At 42.5% G+C, this 15,801-nt stretch overlaps 1 protein-coding gene across 1 annotated transcript; it reads right to left on the bottom strand.

The window, feature by feature from the left end:
* Positions 1-3,286: 3,286 nt before the first annotated feature.
* Positions 3,287-15,100, bottom strand: LOC122404515 (N-acetylneuraminate lyase-like). The gene is made up of 9 exons (XM_043408542.1): positions 14,687-15,100; positions 13,447-13,508; positions 13,021-13,097; positions 12,486-12,631; positions 11,486-11,654; positions 11,061-11,206; positions 8,791-8,962; positions 8,490-8,716; positions 3,287-3,433 (listed from the first exon to the last, which is right to left on the bottom strand). Exons 1-8 carry the CDS (start codon positions 14,690-14,692, stop codon positions 8,580-8,582), a joined length of 915 nt encoding a protein of 304 aa, XP_043264477.1. The 5' UTR covers positions 14,693-15,100; the 3' UTR covers positions 3,287-3,433; positions 8,490-8,579.
* Positions 15,101-15,801: the final 701 nt, after the last annotated feature.

The following is a 15,801-nucleotide window of genomic DNA, read 5'->3' as shown; positions in this document are numbered from 1 at the left end:
CGTTATCGCGTCACCCGTTGCCAGGCCTGTTTAGTCTCATAGCGTCTCTGGAAAACAAAAGCCGATCCCCTATTTCGGGGGAATGTCCACGCGTCGCGTCCAACCATTATTGCCGTGGCGAAATCGACTTTCTTGCCTTCGCCTTCGAAAAAGATTAAGCAAAAGAGTTTCCTTCATTGAAAGAAGAAAAATTTTCCAGTCTCTCATTTTCAGTAGGGGCGGTCTGAACTTCCATTCATGTTCATATGATTGATTTTTATGAGTCAGCGTTTTTTTAAATTGCTAAACAAAGAGAACAAATAGGACAGTATTTTAAAATTTTTTCAGATTTACAAATTTAAAATTATATTGAAATTCATTTGGTTGTTCAGACTCAATCGTATTAATAGTATAAATATATGAACGCACGCCATTAGCATAGTAAAAACATGTCTTTTTTTTAATAGTTAAAATATGATCAGAGGGTCCTAAAACGTGTATTTCCGTAAAAAAATTTTTGAAATTTTTGTTTCATTATGGTTTTTGCTTATATACGCCTACATAGGTCGGAAAGTAAAAAATGCCTGGGCAGTCGAAAATCTCGGCTCGAGATTATGCGAGATCGAATTTCAGCTGTGTTGAGAGCAAGAACGATAGACTCACATTCGCCGCCTTTCTCGAATCCTCGAAGAGATACGAAACGCCAGAACTCATATACAAGGTGGTTGGCATTAGTGTGTGTAAGTGGTGGGGCAGCTCCCTTTGGGCACGGGTCTGCCATCTGATAATACTGCACTGTCTTTTTCAATCCCTCCCATAGTCAACTCACATGTATTTACGCATACACTACAGCTGGCTGCCCATCAATACTAATTCAGTGCCTAGTTTCTCAACTGACCGCCATCCATGAAAAGAGGCCGCTAAAATCACCTCCGAATTTTCAGATCGGTATGGCAGTCAGATTCGGCCGCGAAAGTCCATAAGGTGAAAGGTCTATTCATATACCTCGTCTGTGCTTTTTTCAACTTATACACAAGGAGTATCACGGACGAACTAAACGGACATTTAAGTGGGCAAGAACTTACGTAGACACTACTGTAGTTATTATAATAATAATAAGCTTTAGACACTGTTTATTAATTAGATGAATGAATTCGTCTTGAAAAGTATTATCGCATGATCCAAAAAAAAATATATAGTTCCATTTAAAAAACGAAACTTTACCATTGTTTAAATATCGAGTAAAATTCGAAATTTAATTTAAATCCGAAACAAGTCACCCGGTTTGTTTTCGGTTACGCGACCGACCAGGAAGATTCTATGTCGACGCGTCCGCTATTCGAAACATTAGAGGACAGAAAAACACGGTTCTCGAGGTTTTCTGTAAAGTCACGCGAACGATAAATTAACGTTCGATTTCGAAGCAAGCGGTTTAAACGCCCGAGTTTAGAGAAGGTACGAAAATTCTATGATAGACAGAGACGGACGAGAGACACGGCGACAGCGCCGCGTGACGGAAGACTCTCCCCCCTCACGCGCTCACTTTCGGCAGCTCGTGCTCGCCCGTCACTCGCTATCAAACCACTGCCACGAGCACTTTGGTACACGAACACGCTCAGCAGTTGCATAAAAGAATAATTCGAACATTCCGAACCGAGTCGAGTTCTTCGACTACCCTCGGAATTCCACAAGGAATTATCAGCGGGTTATCGTAGCGAGCCAGTCGGTACACGACCGAGCTCGGTAGTTAAAATTTAATTTGGAATAGACTCGAAGTTCTTCGAGTGCTTCCGGGGAAACGATCCCATAATCCAGGTGCGGGAAGAAACCCTGAGTGGATCAATCGCTTCCCCACGGATAGAGGTTTAAACTCAATCCCAATTTATAGGTGCGAGGTTCTTCGCGCTTTTCTTAGGGCACGACTCCATAATCCAGGTGCGGGAAGAAACCCTGAGTGGAACCATCGTGCCCAAGAGGATCGAGGTTCAAATTCCTTCCTCCCATTGATTGTCAAAAACGGCTTCGAACCCACCATACAGGTGTGAAGAGTACCCTGGGTGGATTTGCCGTCTTCTAGTCGAAGCGGGAGACATTCTTAAACCCCAGCTATCGGCGAAAGCTAGGACACGTCTCAATATCGCCAGTGGAGTACGGTCACTGCGCGTAGGACGGCGACTCCGACAGCAACGTGGTCTCAGGTCCAACAGTAAGTCGCCCTAAGGGTGCCGTTGACAAGCCTGCACCACACGGTGCCCGTACGCACATACGAAGGCGGTGAAGGGCCGGGGACCGGCTGAAAGGTTGGAGCCTTACAACCTCCCTCCGATCAACTTCTCCTGCGACAGTCAGAAATTGCAGTCGTGAAATTAGACGAGCAGAAATCTCGTACACGACAATAATAAGCGAGCGATTCCCGGTTTAACGGGAACGCTCACACATACAGTCCACTAGCTTAGCTGCGCATCGCGGCGGCTGAGATCCCGCTCCTGGGTGCGACAAGCACACACCAGACGAGCGCGGAAGAGAGTAAGACACACAGCGTGACTCACGTTCACAGGTATTTAACGCCTATTCGTGTCTCTTTCTGTTACAGATTTCCAAAACAGGATTAACTGCAGCGGCGTCTGGCCGGGCAGACAATTTCTTGTACACGTTTTTGTTCCCACAATTTGATAGGAATAAACGGCTTAGTCGAGACATTCGGCTAAGCGAAAATCAAAATTGAAATGTGCATTCTTTTCCCGACGTTCCTTCCCTCACGATCCGGACTACCGTTAGGCGAGGTTTTTCAAACCTACTCCCCCTAACCATCATATCTTTTAAATTAATAATATAAACAAAATTTTCGTTTACGCCAAAATAGAGATCCTATTTTATCCTGCAATTTACATATAAACAATTTTTTCGTATCATCAATAGTTATTGAAATATTGCGACTGTCACACTTTAGCGTGGACACCCTGTATATCTAACTAAACGTATGCTTCCTTAACGTAACGTAATAGTGATATTTACTATAGTATCATAGTGTAGGATCATACGGACCATGGAATGACAAAACACGTTGATATTTTGAAGAATGAATATATTTAACAATAACGAAATAAACGATTACAGAATTACAGAAATACAGAAATGCCTTGAACTACGCATCTCCACGTCTCGACGAGAACTACCTTATGCCGAACGTTTCTCGACCTCGTCAACTCGTCCGTTATTGCGACGCCACGGTATCGCTCGGGCCACCTGGGTCTGCGCGAGTCCTTTTTAGTCCCGCCGCCAGACATTAAACGCTGCCGCCGAACGCTCGCGGAACGAAGGCACACGGAAACGACACAGCCGCGCCCGAGAGCTTATCCTTTACGCACGGCCCTATGATTCTCTCTCCTCTCTCTCGAATCATTCTAGACACGCACTGAACCCACAATAGTTATGTATGTATAGAGATTATTTGATTTGTGGGATCGGGAAGATAATGACTCCGCCCTGTTCCGTTCCGCACAATTGTATTGTTGCTGTCGTACAACGACGTGACTCGTGGTGCGGGTTACGCTCGACTCCCTGGTACGATCATCGCCACCGTACCAAGAGGCCTTCAAAAACAAAAGACGGTCAGAGACGACGACAACGGCTTTTCGGCTCACGCGGCTCTGGTCGTCTCGTGTGCAACCATCGTCTCGTGTGCAACCATACATTGTAGCGGCTTCGAACGGCTAAGGCGTATGTGGTGCCTTGGCCGCCACACTACCCCCCTGCCAGTAATTGGCACAATTACGAAAAATTGACCGACTACATTACCACTACCATTTACTCTATTATATAAAATACGTTATCCTAACTAAGATTTACATTACAGTATTTGAACAGAGTTGAAAAAAAAAGGAATTTACATGGAGTTTAATATATAATACGTAATACCTAAAAATACATGAAAGTACATAAAAGTGATGGATAAAAATAAATGGTATATGATACTTATTATAATAATGCGCAAGCCTTAAGTACTACCGCGTAATTTGAAATCGATCGGGAAAACGTACGCGTCTACCTGAACGCGTAACACGTTGCTGTATAACCGGCGCATTGTCAGGTACGTTTGTTTGTGTGACCGGCTGATTTTCTATGCTCACGGGATCCGGTCTGTTTTCTGCTAGCATATAAGCAGGCTTTAGCCTTTCAATTGATATATTTATTTCCTTACCTCTAATGTTTATTGTAAATGTTTTTTCGCCTCGGCGCACTACGGCGTATGGACCTTCATAAGCGGGTTGTAAAATAGTTTTGGCTGAATCTGTTCGGATGAAAACATGTGTTGAACTGCTAAGATCTTTGAAAACGAATGTACGATTAACGGAATGGCGTGATGCATTAGAGGGACTCAATTTAGAAAAATGGTTGCGTAGTCTATTAGTAAAATCGGAAGCATTTTCTGTGCCTTCCGCTGAATGCGAAGACAAGAACTCTCCCGGTAATCTTAATGGCTCGCCATAAACTAATTCCGCTGAGGTAGCGCCGAGGTCTTCTTTCCAGGCGGAACGAATACCGAGTAGAACCGTCGGAAGTATTTCTGTCCACCTGTCGGATCCGTGGCACCTTATAGCCGACTTGAGCTGTCGGTGAAAACGCTCTACCATCCCATTGGCCGCTGGGTGATACGCCGTTGTGCGAAGGCGTGTGGATCCAATTAAATTGTTCAGCGCAAAAAATAATTTGGATTCGAACTGCCTACCCTGATCGGTGGTAATCCGTACGGGAGCACCAAACCGCGCTACCCAACCGTCATAAAAGGTTCGAGCTACGGTTTGGGCCTCCTGATCGACCATGGGGAAGGCTTCCGGCCACCGCGTATATCTGTCTACACAGGTCAGACAATACCTGAAACCTTCGGACACCGGTAAAATTACTATGTCTAAATGAATGTGTTCGAATCGCGCAGAAGGTTTAACAAATGTAGCCAATGGTGCAGTCACATGACGGGAAATTTTTGATCTTTGGCACGGTATACAGCAACGTGTCCACGTGCGAACATCTCTTTTAATCGACGGCCAAACATAACGTTGCGTTATGAGCTTGATCGTCGCGTTAATACCTGGATGTGATAATACATGTAACATATTAAAAACTGCACGTCGGAAAGGAGGGGTGACATAAGGTCTTACATTCTTAGTCGAAATATCGCAAAAAATTTCGGAAGACGTGCCAGGCAACGAGACTTTGCGTAATTGCAGGCTAGATTCGCTATTCAACAACCGCTGCAACTCCTCATCCTGGGCTTGCGATTTTGCCAATTCTTCGAAATTAATCGAGTGGTTAACCGTTTCCACTCTGGACAGTGCATCGGCAACGACGTTGTCTTTACCGGAAATATGTTGAATATCTGTAGAGAATTGCGCAATGTAATCTAGGTATCGGAATTGTCGAGGAGAGCATTTATCTAATTTCTGTTTGAAAGCGAAAGTTATGGGTTTATGGTCTGTAAAAATCGTGAAATGTCTGCCTTCGAGCATATGTTTGAAATGTTTTATTGCTAAATAGATAGAAAGTAGTTCCCGGTCGTAAGCTGAATACTTCTTTTCGGCAGATCCTAATTTCTTAGAAAAGAATGCTAATGGTTGTCGTTCGTTGCCGACGCACTGATGTAAAACAGCTCCTACGGTGTAATCAGAAGCATCGCAGGTAACCGACAATGGAGCGTTGACCGCAGGATGAGAAAGCAGGGTTGCGTTTGCTAAACTATTTTTGGTATTTTCGAAAGCCTGACGCGCTTCCGAAGTCCAGGCTATCGGGGTCTTGCCCTTTAAATTGCCGGCTAGAAGGTCGTTCAAGGGTGCTTGAAAGCGAGCGGCATCTGGGATAAAACGGCGGTAAAAATTAAGCATTCCCAAGTACTGCCTCAAATCCTTCGCGTTTTTCGGAAGGGGAAATGACTTTATGGCTTGTACCTTGCCGGGCAAAGGTTGAGTGCCGCTTTCATTTACCCGATAGCCTAGAAATTTAACTTCTTCCTGTCCGAACGTGCATTTATTCGGATTAACAACAATGCCATAATCTTTTAATCGTTTAAATAATAATTCTAAATGGCGCAGGTGATCGGCTTGGGATTCTGAGGCGACCAAAATGTCGTCTATATACGCGTAACAAAAATCGAAACCGCGTAAAATTTCGTCGATAAAGCGCTGAAATGTTTGCGCGGCATTTCGTAACCCGAACGACATGTACGGGAATTCAAAAAGCCCGAACGGCGTTGTAATGGCCGTTTTTCCGACGTCTTCCGACGCAACCGGAATCTGATTATAAGCTCGGACGAGATCTATTGTGGAAAATACCTTTTTGCCACTCAGTTGTTGCGCAAAATCCTCAATGTGACGCACGGGGTATCGGTCGGGAATTGTCCGTGCGTTTAACGCTCTATAGTCACCGCAAGGCCTCCAAGCTTCTTCGCCCTTCTTCGGAACCATATGAAGGGGTGCTGACCACGCGCTCTTCGAAGGACAAGCGATGCCCATCTTCACCATCGCGTCGAACTCCTTCTGGGCAGCCCTGAGCCGGTCCGGTGCAAGCCGCCGCGGCTTGCTGGAAACGGGTGGTCCAGGGGTTGTCTCGATGTAATGCACCGTTTGGTGCGTAGTCCTCATCGGGGTGCCGCTAGGCCGTGTAAGTTCCGGCATCTGCATCAGGAGCTGGTGGTAAACGGTAGTCCCTGCTACTGTCTTCACCGACGGCGTTTCATCCTCGGCTCGTGTTCCGCGGACCGTTAACGACGTGGTCCGATCGACGAGGCGACGATTGCGGATGTCCACCATAAGATCGAAGTGATCGAGAAAGTCTACCCCGATTATGGGTTTTGTAACATCCGCAACCACGAATCGCCACACGAAATCCCGTCGTAGGCCGAGGTGCAGGTTTAACGACACTGTCCCGTAGGTGTTAATTACACTCCCATTCGCCGCCGCCAGCTGGTACTCCGATCTTTCTCGCAATCCGCCTAGCAGGCGGCGCGGAAAAACGCACAAATCGGCCCCGGTATCCACTAAAAATTCCGTCTTCGAGCTGTTGTCTAAGATGAAGAGGCGGCGTGATGCTGGATTTGTGTCGCTGGCCGCCATCAACGACTCCCCAGGTCGTTTCCCTGATCCGTGGCGTTCCAATTGCACGGTGCAACGCACCTCTGCGCGGCCGGACCGAACCGCCAATGGTACCAGCATTTCCCTTGATGGTCCATTTGTCCTCCCGCGGGCCGCTCTCGCGATCGCGATAGAGATCGTCTGCGGTAGCGCGAGTTTGGATGATTTCGGTGGGTCCACCTGCGACGGGAAGATTGCCCCTGGTCCACCAAGGATTCACGGATGGCAGAAATTTCCTGCCTCAAGGAAAGAGCCAATTGTGACATCTTAATGTTTAACATGGCCTCGATGTTCGGGCCCGGCGGGGGTATTTGGCAGGATGCAGATACGCCCGTAATCGCTGCCTCCGTGACGTGTACCCGCGGTGTCATCGTATCCGCAACAGCGTCTGCCAACTCTGCCACCTTATCCAGCGGGGTGTCCCGCTGCGTGGCTAAAATCACCTGCATATTAGCAGGTAGTCGGCCCATCCAAAGCGTCCGCAATACACCGTCCGAAAAAGCCGTACCGGCCAATCCGCGCAGGTGACGAAGAAATTGGGACGGTTTTCTGTCCCCGATTTCCTCGTGTTCCAATAACCGCCGCGTTTTCTGTTCCTGCGACGCACTAAGCCGGCGAATGAACTCATTTTTTAGCGTCGTGTACGGATCCGCGGCCGGGGGATTCATGATAATGTCTCTTACTTCCGCGGCGTGTCGCGCACTTAACGCGCCGAGAATGTACCCGAATTTCGTGGTCTCCGACGTTACATTGGATACCTCAAAACTTCTCTCTACCATTGAAAACCACATCTCCGGGTCTCCCGGACAAAACTCGGATATCCGTACAGCGACGCGATCAACTGCCAACGGCACACCCGCGGATGTCCCTGCGTTAACGTTAGGGTCAGTCATTTTACCAGTCTTGGTCACAAAAAAAAAATAGTTTCACCGCACACACACACCGCGCTTACTATTTGTCAGACCGTGTCCTTTTCTTATATCCTTAACACTATACACTTATTTCTCTACCCTAACTAATATTGTCCGTATACGAAAAATGTCCAAATTTTCTTAAAAAAACTTTACTTGCGCGGCGAGATCACGTCGGGGTCACCAATGTGGGATCGGGAAGATAATGACTCCGCCCTGTTCCGTTCCGCACAATTGTATTGTTGCTGTCGTACAACGACGTGACTCGTGGTGCGGGTTACGCTCGACTCCCTGGTACGATCATCGCCACCGTACCAAGAGGCCTTCAAAAACAAAAGACGGTCAGAGACGACGACAACGGCTTTTCGGCTCACGCGGCTCTGGTCGTCTCGTGTGCAACCATCGTCTCGTGTGCAACCATACATTGTAGCGGCTTCGAACGGCTAAGGCGTATGTGGTGCCTTGGCCGCCACAGATTATTAATAAGTAGGTGAATATCTTTTAAATGAAAATTGTTCTTTAAAATCATGATTACATTAGAAAACTTTATTTGAGCATAAATGATTTAAAGTGCTTTTTCTAAATCTTTTGCCATTGTTGCTGTGATCTCTAGAGGCAGAACTTTTAGTGGTGCGCGTACAGGACCAACGTTAATATCTGTTAGAATAGACATAGCTACTTTCATAGTTTCCACCCAGTTACCTGGAATTTTTAATATTTCAATTTAAGTAGTAAAGCTAGTTAGATGCAACAGTACAATCTGCAAATAGTTTTACCATATTTTGATATAGCGATTACAGCTGTCGAAAGTTTTTCTTGTTTTTCTCTGGCTTCCACGCTATTTCCTGATTTTCCTTTTGCCAGAATTTCAATCGCAAGTTCTGGCAACATGTTCATGGATGTCGCTATAAACGAATCCATTCCTAACGCAGTGGCGGCACCCATCAACTAAGAGGAATATAATCGTGAAGGAATACGAAACAATAAATATGGAAATAAATCTGTGGAGGAATATATAACAAACAATGCGTACGTATCGCGCAAGTATTTGATTAATTAGTATATATGTTCGCGCTCGAAATGGTTGTGGTTGTATTGAAATGTATTTGGTTCGTGATTGAAAGTTTTTGAGATGTTTAGTTTGCAACAATAATAAAGTGGACTGTATAAATGTGTTATTGAGCGCGATGAACTATATAAGGAACTGTTCCTTCGTTCTACTTTAACAATTGCGTTCAAACTTTTCGGAGATAAGTTAAGAGAGATGTTCTCTTAAAGGACAAACTAAGAGTTGTTCGATCAAAAGACAAGTTAAGAGCGAGAGTGTTCGTCTCTCAAAAACCAAGCTAAGAGTACTGTTCTCTCAAAAGGCAAACTAAGAGTGATTGTCGTGCCCGGAGTCCGTTTCCTCCTCAGCTTAAGTCCCAACCAAGAGGTGGTTTGGGGATGGTTTTCAGATTCCTCTGTGGAATCCAGACTGTATTGATTGGCCATCGACTTGGGAGAGGAGGACCCATTTTCCTGTCCCATTTCGGCAGGAAACTCCTCCTGAACTTCGGTGGTGGAGGAAAGTCCCAGGCCACGCTGGCGAGGGTGGATGAGGTTTCCTCCCCGAAGTCGAATGTCGCGTTAATTTACCGAGGAAGAAACGGAACTCAGCGCAACAAGAGGTTGCGTCTGGTTTGCAGCTGTTTTATGGCTATATTGTTCCGCGTGTCGGCGATGACCTTTGTCGTCGGTGTCTGCATTTGGCCTCGACGACCGTACCACCCTCGGAACAATATAGCCCTTCGCTGGTCAACTCGAATGTAGCGTTTCTTTCATTTACCAAAATTCTTTTCTTTTACACTGAAATTTGCCAGATGTGGGAGACTCGAAGACCTTCGCAACGTAGTATAGTTCGGGCCACGATATAGCGAGGTCGTAAACTCGAGTAGGTGTCAAAGTTTACACGTTTCAGTTCTCGTAACAAGTGAATTGACAGAAATACGAGTTAAGGGCTTTAGACCATAGTTAGGGCCGTACGAAGAATTGTTTTATCTAGTGTCGCCATTTTTAGAGGTATCGTAACAGATAAAGGTCTTACTCGAGTCTTTAATATCTTAATTTACTTGCTTATAATATATGTATGTATGTAGAAAATGAAAGAAGGTACTGTTATAGGTTTTGTAAATGCGCGCGAATGGTGAGAGCGAATGGAATGACGAATGAGTGATGAGTGCGAAAGGATCTGAGAGAAAGCGAGAGAGAGAGAGAGAGGACAGAATATATAAAAGAAAATACGAGCCGCTGGAAACGACTCGAACTAGTAGAATAAGACCTGAGTACCAGACTAAGGAAAAATAGATCGGCCTTTGTACAACAATTTATTCAACAATTTATCCAACAGTACTATCCAGAGATGACTTGTTGGCTAGGCACCAACAAACTAAACGGGGCAAGGGCAAGGAGAGAAGGTCTACGCGCCGCCTTATTCCCACCATAGAGGCCCGCTCTGACGTCACTCTGCATAGTAGTAGGGTCTCCATAACCGCGAGAGATACACTTTTGTTCTATTCATGGCTAGTATTTTGAGCGTACGGGTACGCCAATGCCTCTCAGTCTTGTCCTATCCTACTCTGTCTCTATACGTTTCGTTCACGTCCTTTGTCACGCGTTGGAATTGTAGTTGTGAGCGACTCAGTCAATAATGACAATGCGTGTGAGAGGAGGCGTCGTTATTACGCTACGGCCAATCGGCGTGCGTAGTCATCAAGTCTTCGCTGTATAGTAGTGCAGTTACGGACACAGAAAGACATTCAGAAAGGTACCCTCAAGCAAGATGTCATGTACGGCCCTAAGTGCCGCAGCAGTAGTCAGTCCCAATTTTCAAGAGTTTAATTTACGACCTCGCTATATCGTGGCCCGGGCTATACCGATCCCGCATCTGGCAACATAAAGGACCGGAAACAACTCTAGTTGGCCAGCGGGATGTGTGTATTTCGTTTACCGAACAGTATTTCTAGCGTTTCTAATAAAATAAAATAAGGAGGTATAAAAACCATACTTGATCATTTCCAAGGAAGATCACATATTTGTTGTTATCAGCGTGCAATGCTTGTGCGCCTTCTTCCAAGTTAGCGCTTGTGAATTTGATACCCACGAAAGTTGGGATTTTTTCTCCTAGAGATTCAAGAAATTGTCCCATGTGCACTAGAAAAGAATCATTTCCATTAATTGTTACGTTATTTAATAGTCTTCCAAGTTCTCTTCGTTGGTAATGCCGAAAAAATTATCGATAAACATTGTAGGTGTGTGCAAAAAGGTTTTTATGGATTCTCGATGGGTGTCTGTATTGGTACCTTTTGTGTTTAAAGCAATAAACAATCTATTAAAGTTTTTTGTAACATTTTCAATTGTTATATACAACCTTGGTAATTTGTCTCTGAAATTCTACCGATGGTACACTAATTATTTTAAATAGTAACTTACCATTAACGTTAGTTAACATTGGAATGTGATAATATAGAAGTGGCGTGTTCGGAGCTGCGTCGCTGACTAATTTTAAATATTTGGTCAGTTGATCCGATGTGGTTGGTTTAAAGTATAATTCCGGTAAACATAATATGGAATCCGCTTTGATACTTTCGGCGTGTCTTGCCTGCAAACGAAATCGTTAATTAGTCACGATAAGAAGAGTTTAAATTTATGTAACATTTAATAAGATTCCATTAATTTTGTATTTATCAAATATTTTAGAACTATGCTGCTATAGTCCGGGCCACAATATAGCGAGGTCGTAAACTCGAGTAGATGTCAAAGTTTACACGTTTCAGTTCCCGAAACAAGTGAATTGACAAAAATACGAGCAGCTAAAGGCCTTAGACCATAGTCAGGGCCGTACGAAGAAATGTTTTATCTAGTGTCGCCATTTTTAGAAAGCCATTTTTAAAGGTATCGTAACAGGTAAAGGTCTTATTCAAGTCTTTAATATCTTAATTTACCTGCTTATAATATATGCATGTAGAAAATGAAAAAAGGTAGTGCAGTTACGGACAGAAAAAGACATTCAGAAAGGCACCCTCAAGCAAGATGTTGTGGCGACGCCTCCCATGCTCGCCACCAGAGGGGTCGCGCTCACAAGCGCTCGACCGACCCCTCCGTTGCTATACATATACGTGTATGTATACACTCCTCGAACGACTTCCCAATATCCCAGTCGTCTAAGGCAGGGCCTGCTAGAAAGCCTTATTGACGAGTCCACTGGCAGGCCCGGATGAAACGCGCCCCCTCCTTTCCTTTTCTGTCCTCCTACAAATTTTCTCGAGAAGCAGCGCCACAATGTCATGTATGGCCCTAAGTGCCGCAGCAGTAATCGGTCCCAACCCTCAAAAGGTTTAGTTTACGACCTCGCTGTATTGTGGCCCGGACTATACGATTAAATTACGTCTTTGCAAGTATGCATGTTACGATAGTTGTAATTTACACATACAAGTTCGAGAACATCCGGAAGTGGTGCACCGCCTACTTGAACCATCAAGTGTTGCTTTGTTCTTTTTACGGCGTTTGCCCATGCCTCGGTAATTAATTTCCTTTCAGTAACAGACATAGACGTACCTTCTCCGGTTGTTCCGTTTACTGTTAATTAACAATTACGTATTTTTATCGTTTGAAACGTTCCCCGCCTTTGCATGCTTTCAAATTATTTTGTAGTTTACAAAGGGAGTATACGAGCTTAAAACGTAGAACGAATCGAAACAGAGCCTAGAATATTAGTCAAATTTGAAAGATAACCAATTAATTTCGTTGTTATTTCAAAATTGCGAGTCTCGAAAAAGGAAATGGAAAGTTTTTGTTTCGAGTTGTCTTCTTCGTTGGGATAGTTGTTTTTATTATTTATTTATTAAGAACACGCGTTTTTTTATCTGCGTCTCTGATGCAAGAAAAAATATAATACGAATTTCAAAATCTCTATTTCTGTTTATAAATTCAAGAAGGAATATAATAAGAATATAATTTTCACTTACCAAGCACACCAGTGATCTTCTTTTTGGCTAAATATTCGGCATATTGTTCTACAATTGACAAGTTCAGTAATCTTTTGCTAGAATAAATATGGATGAATAATATTACACTTTTGGTAGAATGTTAAAGACTAGTATATACCATCTTTTGCAATTAAATAAAACAATATTAAAGTGAATTCTATTATACCCTGTTACTCAAATTTGAAAAAGAACGAGAAATTAAATATTCGTTTGACAGATTTAAATAATATATGTTTATTTACTTTAGATATCGATCTTATATTTAAATATGTTTGAAATTATAAAAACGAAATAGTTAAAGAAGACATTATAAAATAAATTTTATTTTACAAATTAAACAACTTAACCTTAACAGTAACGTCCAATATTTTCTTAATACTGTTTTATGAATGTTAGGGGAATTACCTGTCATTACGAAAGGGTGTAAACACGGGAACTATGAGTCCTCTGAAAGTGAACGGTGTTTTCTATAATTAAGAATTAACAAAATTTGATTGGTACGCTTGCATAGCTATAGAAGAGTTTTGAAGTCGATGGAGGTTATTTCGATTAGTGTTCGGCCTCCCTTGGGAAAAATTTTAATGGGAGATTTTAGAGGCCAAAATAAGTCGAAAATCAAGGATACTAATTTGTCGATTGAAGCTTCGTTAAAAAATTATAGAAACATTTCCGGCCACACAGTATATTATCAGTAAAGAATTTTGTTCTCAAAAGTACGTAGGATTTCGGGGGTATGTGTATTCACCAAAAATGATTGTAATTGACCCCTGCAACCGAAAATAATTTTTTTAGAACCATTTGATACTTTTCAATTTCGCCGAATTTCAGGGGAATCATTCATGATCAGACATTATATTTTCAGTAAAGAATTTTTTTCTCAAAAGTGGTTAGGATTTCAAGGGTATGTTTATTGATCATAAATGATTGTAATTGACTCCTGCAACCAAAAATAATTTTTTTATAACGATTTGAAATTTTTTAATTTAATTTTTTAATAACTTTTTAACTAAGCCTCAATCCAGAAATTGATATTCTTGATTTTCGTCTTATTTTGGTCTTTAGAATTTCCCATTAAAATTTTGTCTCAGGGTTGGTCAAACACCCTGTATATTAAGTTTGTAAAATTAGAGTTTAAGGTAAACGTTAAGGAAGAGTCAGTTCGTTTTCAACAACCTAAAAATATAAATAACGACCATCAAAGAATATTTTAAGAAAAGGTCCCCAACGAGACTTGAACTTATTACAATTAATTTGTTATATCTTATAAACTATTAAACTGTTCTCAGAATTATTTATTATTAACTCTAATATTTTAGGTCCTATCACGGTGCAAACATTTTACTTAAAAGCCAATCTTACACCTGGAGACCTCTCTTTGAGATTTTATTTCCACGATAACGCGGCTTTTAGTTTTCACAGTGACAAATTCACTGTCAGAATGTAAATTATGGCTCGACGTCACGCGAACACTAGTAGCGTCCGTGATAACAGTCGTATCACGAAGCGAATAATGGTATTATCGTCGTACAATTAAAATATTTTAACGTATATTAGAATTAAAACGATCTCATTAATTTTAACGAACACTTTATAATCTGTGAGTGTCTTTTACAGTGTTGTAATTAGTGCATACGCGAATACGTACCGGCATCGTGGAATGCGTGGTGAACTTGCACAGAACTAATTGGCATACTGTACAAAACTGAACGAAGTGGAATATTTTTAGTCTGCCTCTGATAAGATTGTGTTCAAGTTATATCGGTATCTTCGTTGACGTTTTTCATTTTTAATCTTAATTACATAAATGGAACAATTTCTTTGACATAATCTGTGAAATATTTTGAACGTAGAATGTGTAAACTATGCGAATATCTAAGAAACGATAGGTTTTAAGATAAACATACCTCGGTACTTTTACACTCGGAATATGTTGATGTGTCAAAATCGAGCATAAAAAAAATTGGACATTACAATTTAAAAAACCAACATTGGCGTCTGTCTATGCCTCCACTTGCAAGAATACCATTTATGAATTGCTTGAAATAATCAAAATATGTTAAGGTTAGAATTTATATTTAACACTATTCCTACCACGACCGGTCAAATGACCGTTTTTAAAATTCCGTTTAGAATTTCCTATATACAACGTAATTGCATCGTCTTTCAACTTCACGACTTTTTCTAAAATATACGTATAATACTTTTTTCAATATTCACTTCTTTTTTTATTGTTTATTTTCTGAGAAAAATTTGTAGTCTGTCTTACCTACCATGACCGGTCATTTTACCGGTTGAATGATTTATATCTTTTTGTAACAGTATTATCTCGAAGACTCAATTCTGAAACTATGAAGTCGTTAAGCCGCGTCCCCACTGGGTCGGCTTTTGCCGTTCGGCACGGCCGATCGGCAAAAGCCGAGAATTGCGTCTACACTGCGTCCGCATCTGTCATCTAGCACGGCCGATCGGCACCCTAAGTACTTCTCGGCAAAGCCAAACACTGCATCGTCTTGGATAGCATGGCTTGAAAAGCCGACCGGCATGCCGACGAGTCGATCGGCACGATGTCGGTAACCATCAAAAGAGATCGTGCCAAGACACGAGAGCACGAAAGTTTCATGTCAATTTCGTTCCAAAACCATCATCGAGATACAAAGATACAGGAACTTTAAACGTTAATAACTTTTTAACAAAGCCTCCATCAACAAATTGGTATTCTTTCGCGATCGAACGGAAAATTTCACAGCGCGACGATTGCTA

This window comes from Colletes gigas, unplaced genomic scaffold (assembly GCF_013123115.1).
Source record: "Colletes gigas isolate AHSC1104 unplaced genomic scaffold, ASM1312311v1 Colletes_gigas_Sc00001, whole genome shotgun sequence".
NCBI lineage: Eukaryota > Metazoa > Arthropoda > Insecta > Hymenoptera > Colletidae > Colletes > Colletes gigas.
The sequence above is the reverse complement of the archived record's forward strand: the minus strand, read 5'-3'. Positions and strand labels throughout refer to the sequence as shown.

Excerpts from the sequence above, each read along its gene's own strand:
- LOC122404515 (XM_043408542.1), bottom strand. Across the intron at positions 12,632-13,020 it reads GAAGATCACTGGTGTGCTTG|TAAACGGAACAACCGGAGAA; the intron begins GTAAGTGAAAAT and ends GTTAATTAACAG. Across the intron at positions 11,207-11,485 it reads AATGTTAACTAACGTTAATG|TGCACATGGGACAATTTCTT; the intron begins GTAAGTTACTAT and ends ATTCTTTTCTAG.